The 6,000-nt window shown below is 42.9% G+C and overlaps 1 protein-coding gene across 2 annotated transcripts in view; it reads right to left on the bottom strand.

The window, feature by feature from the left end:
- Nucleotides 1–385: 385 nt before the first annotated feature.
- BMP5 (bone morphogenetic protein 5) overlaps nt 386–6,000 on the bottom strand; it is a 55,099-nt gene continuing 49,484 nt past the window's right edge. For both annotated transcript variants that reach the window (XM_082218343.1, XM_082218344.1), the window contains one exon: nt 386–2,129. In XM_082218343.1, coding sequence (XP_082074469.1) covers nt 1,980–2,129 — 150 coding nt within the window. In that variant the 3' untranslated portion in view covers nt 386–1,979. The remainder of the gene's footprint in view (nt 2,130–6,000) is intronic.

Here is a 6,000-nt window from a genome sequence, read left to right as displayed (position 1 = left end):
GTAGCAATGCATAAGGAGACGGGGGTGGTTTGGTTTTTGTCTTTCCTTGTTTGCAATATCTTTTCACTGATGATGCAATTGCAGTGGTGGGTTGGAACTGCAGAACCTTGATGCTTTGTAACGTTTGCACTTCTGTCAATGTGTTGTTTATATTCTTCCTGAGCGGATGTACTCAGTTTGAAAACTTAAGTAACTGTGGAGTCGATCCAAAAATTCTGATCTACACTCAGAAGGATGCATTCCGTAAGTGGAGCTCTCCTTCCATGAATGGAAGCTCTTTTGCTGGCCAGAAGGAGCCAACTCTGGATAATAATGGGTTATTCCTGTTCAGCACGTTTTCCATATAATATAGCCAAGAAAGAAAAAAAGGCATGGCAGAGCAAACAAAGGTTTCAGATTTATTAGATCTTAAAATATAGACTTGTATTTCAACAGAACATTTCAAAGAATAATATAATCTTCAATTTCATACACTCAAAATGGTACACCTTTATTCAAAAATATATTACGTAATGTACCCAAAATACACTTTTCAAACTTTATTTAAAATAAATTCAGTTCCAAATAACCACAACCTTTAATCTATCTAAATCACAGGCAAATCCGTTTCCTTTTTAAATGCTTCTCAGATTAATTTTAACCTTCATGAGTTCTCTTCAAAACAGCAAGTCATAAAAGATACCTATATTAAAATGCATTACAGTACATGAACTGCAGTTTAACTAAGTAAGGCTTTGTGGTAAATTAAAAACATAGTTAAAAGCAGCTGGAACGGGAGGGGGGGTTGTCAAAGAGAACTCTAACAGAAGTAATTGTTTAGTATTTCAACAGATTTTTGAAAAACAGGAATAAATGTTATTTGTAAGTGAGATAAAGTAATTTTTCTGAAATGCCATACAGCTGACCACATATTTCTACAACAGTGTGCACCCTCACTTCCCTGTCACAGACACAAATCCTATTAAATAATGCTTGAAGGTGAGATTAAGTAATCCAAGAAATAAGTAAATGAGCATTCTTCTTAACTTAAATAATGCTCTTTGAGGACTGGTTTGAGGGCATTTGGGGCAGGGGGTGTGATTATTCGCTTATTCTCTATTTCATTAACTCACTCACTGGCTCATGTGTTTTGTTTTGGTCGATAAATACAAACAAATCCATCGCAGTAGCATTATAGTTTAATAGACCAATAGCATTTACTTGAGGTAAGAAGGTTGTTCTTCTACATTCCACCCTGCCCTGCTCCCATAACTTCAAAAGCTATGGACCCAGGCAACAAGCAACCCCCAAAAGCTTAATGACTTCAGAAAAATCTGCAACCCCCACAAGCAAATAGAGGTAACATAGCTCCTATGGTTACACTCCTTCTGCTAAAGAAAATAGCTTTGACAATTATGTGCAATCTTTCAGCCCCTGCATTTAAACTGCCATTTATTTATTTAAACACGGTTCAGCGTTTTTCTTTATCTAATGGAGTAGAACTTCTAAAAGGAGAATTGTTTTTAGCTAAGCATTTTCTCTCTCTCTCTCTCTTTTTCAGCCTTTCCTCAGTGCCTTTTCTAAATAAATAGCCCGCCAGAGTTTTCATTGGCACAATGTAGCCAAATGTATTCAATTTCCTTTAACAATATAAAACAGTCACAGGAGTTCTGGGGTTTCTGAGTTAAAGATAGAGAACTATACAAAGGCTTTTTTAAAAAATGAAATAAATCTCAGCATGATTAGCTGAAAATCTGCCTTCAATATTCTAGTACATACTAATATAATAAAGTGTTTGCAATATCATTAATACAAAAGAAACTATATACCTTTAAATAAATTAATGCTACTATGTACATAATACTGTACATGAATGAAAAATGACATAAACTGGAATAAGTTGTTAAAGGTCCTTGTTTCCTTAAAAAAGGCATTCTATCACCTTTACTATAATTAAGGGAAAAAAAGATATTGAGAATCTTCTTTTTTACAAACCGATTCTAGTGGCAACCACATGATCGCACCACCATGTTTCTGTACTTTTTCAAAATAACATTTGAACTGTCATCAAAATAGAGCACAGAGATTGCATTCAGTTTCGTTGGGGCACAGCAAGGCTTAGGGACATGATCAGGGAACATCAAATGGACCTGGAAAAGGAAGAGAGACAAGTAGGACTCAGCTACATTCATAAAAATAAAGTCCTTTATATGGGTTATAACACTGTGACACCAGATGGCGCTGTGGAGTCCCGTTTTTCACCAGTGGGATTTCCCTGTATGAAGTTTACAATGCATTTAACTGAAACGGGTTTTTTGATGTGTCTAGATCCAGCTGTAGTTAAACTAAGGCTTTGCTTGTACAGTCGTACCTTGAAAGTCAAACGGAATCCATTCCGGAAGTCCGTCTGACTTCCAAAACATTTGGAAACCAAAGGGCGGCTTCCGATTGGCTACAGGACTGTAGAGTTATATCCATACTTTCTGCTTGCGTTGACATACAGTAGGTACATTGGATTGTATCCCATAAAGGTTTCCCAGTTGGTCATGGATTAACACTACAGAAAAACCCCTCCCTCTCGTCTCCCCATGTGTCCCCCATGCACCCTCAAATCTGCTTTGGGGCTAGGTGTGGAGAAAAGGGGATTGGAAGTCCCACTGTGCAAGTGGAACAACTTCATTGGATTTAGGTTAGAGCTAGACTAAGTTAGTTGAACTTCGATTCCGTTGCAGTTAATGCAACAAGTTGGCAATGGTTGTACTTAAATTCCACTGATTTCTCCTTCAGCCACAGCGGGCACCAGTGAATGGAGCTCAACTCAAAGGTTCTGCCAGCCAGCAGGAGCAAACTCAGGATTCCAGCCAATGTAAGTATGTTACGGTGCTCCAGTAGCGCTGGCAAGGGTGGGGTGAAACCACAGCATATGTGATTGCTTTTTGGAAGGAGCAGGGAAGAGACTGGAGGAGGCCATTCCATGAAATGGGCTTGGATAACCATATGGAAGGCAATACTGAACAGCTTCCTGAAATGAATGGGAAAGGTAGTGGAAACATTGGAGACTGAGGGAAAATACAGGGTCTTTTGTACTTGAAAGCAAGTTAGGAATAATATTCTGCACATGTTGGGTGAGTTGGGAAGCAAGGAGGCCATAGAGAAGGGAGTTGTAATAGGAAGGACAAAAGAGTATTAAAGCCAGGATAAAAACTTCAGCAGTAATAAGTTTCGTTTGTTTGGTAAGACTGTTAAAATCTGTTATAGCCATCTGCCCAGCAGTGATATAAGTCTGTAGTCTTTGCCAGAGAACACAGAACAGGCAATCGGGAAACAGCTTTTATATAACTGTTACCACGAAAAGATCGTTTACCAGGGAGAGATCTTTTCGAACAATCATAAATCCTTTAAACACACACACACAGTGTTTAGTAGAAATAAAATGCACATGCATTTCCTAAGGTTGTTTAATAAATAAAATGAAACTTTTGGGAATGTGTGTGTCTAGTTTAATTTTGTAGGGACTGTGGAAGTATCACGGGCTTCTCACTTTTGGAGGCAAGGGGAAGCACAATTTTCATTTTATCATTTCTTGCCTCTTTCTCATTTGAAGATGGAAGAGATTAATAAGAATAGTGGTCAGCAGTAATACTGCCAAAGTTAATGAATGCACTTAGGAATGTGAATTTTCCCAGCTTGTAATGCCTGATTGTAACCCCTTTGCCTTGAAATTGTTCCTCTGTTTCTAACCTAAATAAAGAATATTTCTAGATTTTGCACATTCTGCAGTCGTCATACTAGGTGCTCACATCTAATAGTCAGTGCCGGCATAAGGTTAGAAATAAATTACTTTAATGCCTCACATTTCACATAATTGTGTGTGTGTGTGTGTGTGTGTGTGTATGTGTGTGGAATTTCCAAGTTCAAATAAGCCAAATACATCCCAAAGGCGTGTATTAACCATGTGCAGCCTGATTCAGCTATAGTGTCTGAGAAAGTTAAGCTGCTGGTTGTTGTTTTTTTCAAAGTGTGGTTAATAAAACTTTTCTTGGAAAGTTACAAACTTCATTGGGAACAGCCTGGTTGAAACTTTCACTTAGGTGAAGTCCAGGGAAATGAACAGTAAATGTCTTTAAATATTTTTAAAATTGGAAATACTTAGGTGAAGTCCAGGGAAATGAACAGTAAATGTCTTTAAATATTTTTAAAATTGGAAATACTTATTATAACAAGGCCCTTTTTTGATTGTTTCACAGCAAGTGTCCTAATAGAGGAAAGATACTTATTGGCATCGTCAGCATAGAGGTGTCTGTTTGCTACAGTCTTGGAGCCCAACTCCCATGCAGTAAGTATGTCTGCCATGTAGGAATCCCAAGGACTAATTGCTGAAAACAAAAGGCTGACCCTTATTGGAGTAATGTGATCACAGTGGAAAGGACTTTATTACAAGTTGTATGCATGAGCAATTAGTTCCCTAAACTGCACCCTACACTGAATTCTAACATAATTTGAAGTAGAACATGCCAGACTTTTGCATATACAGTGGTACCTCGGGTTACATACGCTTCAGGTTACAGAGTCAGTTAAGAACTTTGTTTCAGGATGAGAACAGAAATCGTGCTCCGGCGGCGTGGCGCGGTGGCAGCAGGAGGCCCCATTAGCTAAAGTGGTGCTTCAGGTTAAGAACAGTTTCAGGTTAAAAACGGACATCCGGAACGAATTAAGTTCTTAACCCGAGGTACCACTGTACATATACAGTGGTGCCTAGCAAGACGAAATTAATTCGTTCCGCAAGTCTCTTCGTCTTGCGGTTTTTTCGTCTTGCGATGCACGGTTTCCCATAGGAATGCATTGAAAATCAATTAATGCGTTCCTAGGGAAACCGCCTTCAGACCAGGTCCGGGGACAGTCTGTCCCCGGACCTCGTCTGAAGGCTGGGGGGGGGACAAGGGCTTTTCTTCCCACCCCCAGCATTTTAAAATCGCTCCGGGACAGCGGAGGACTTCTCCGCTGTCCGGGGCGATTTAAAAGCCCCTGGGAAGGCAGGCAGGGGGGACAAAGACCTTCGCCCCCCGCCCACCTTCAGAAGGTGTTCCCGCCCCCCCCCCGCCCGGCTTCGCAGCAGCGCTACGAAGCCCGGCGGCTGGGGCAGGTGTTCCCACCCCCCCACCCCGCTTCGGAGCAGCGTTCCGAAGCGGGGTGGCTGGGGCAGGTGTTCCCGCCCCCCCCCCGCCCGGCTTCGCAGCAGCGCTATGAAGCCCGGCAGCTGGGGCAGGTGTTCCCGCCCCCCCCCGCCCAGCTTCGGAGCACCGGGAGAAGCTATCTCCCCGCAGCCCCTTGCTTCAAAAGAGGTCCAGGGGCAGCGGGAAGCGCTTCCCGCTGCCCCCGGACCTCTTTTGAAGCAAGGGGCGGTGGGGAGAAGCGATCTCCCCGCCGTCCCTTGCTTCAAAAGAGAAGACCCGCTGTCCCCGGGGCAAGCTTCGTTTTGCGAAGCAAGCCCATAGGGAAATTCGTCTTGCGAGGCAACTCGAAAACGAAAAAACCTTTCGTTTTGCGAGTTTTTCGTCTCGCGAGGCGTTCGTCTTGCGGGGTACCTGCCCCCCCCCCCGCCCAGCTTCGGAGCACCGGGAGAAGCTATCTCCCCGCAGCCCCTTGCTTCAAAAGAGGTCCGGGGGCAGCGGGAAGCGCTTCCCGCTGCCCCCGGACCTCTTTTGAAGCAAGGGGCGGTGGGGAGAAGCGATCTCCCCGCCGTCCCTTGCTTCAAAAGAGAAGACCCGCTGTCCCCGGGGCAAGCTTCGTTTTGCGAAGCAAGCCCATAGGGAAATTCGTCTTGCGAGGCAACTCGAAAACGAAAAAACCTTTCGTTTTGTGAGTTTTTCGTCTCGCGAGGCGTTCGTCTTGCGGGGTACCACTGTAAATTGGAAGATGACAGCTGGAGGGACAAACAACAGGTGAGGCAAGATATTCATGATCAGATCTCAGGACACTTTTTTCTTGCAAGCTTAAAAGCAAGCTGGGTTGTGCTGGAAC

The sequence above is a fragment of the Podarcis vaucheri genome (assembly GCF_965113315.1).
Source record: "Podarcis vaucheri genome assembly, chromosome: 3".
NCBI classification, from domain to species: domain Eukaryota; kingdom Metazoa; phylum Chordata; class Lepidosauria; order Squamata; family Lacertidae; genus Podarcis; species Podarcis vaucheri.
The sequence above is the reverse complement of the archived record's forward strand: the minus strand, read 5'-3'. Positions and strand labels throughout refer to the sequence as shown.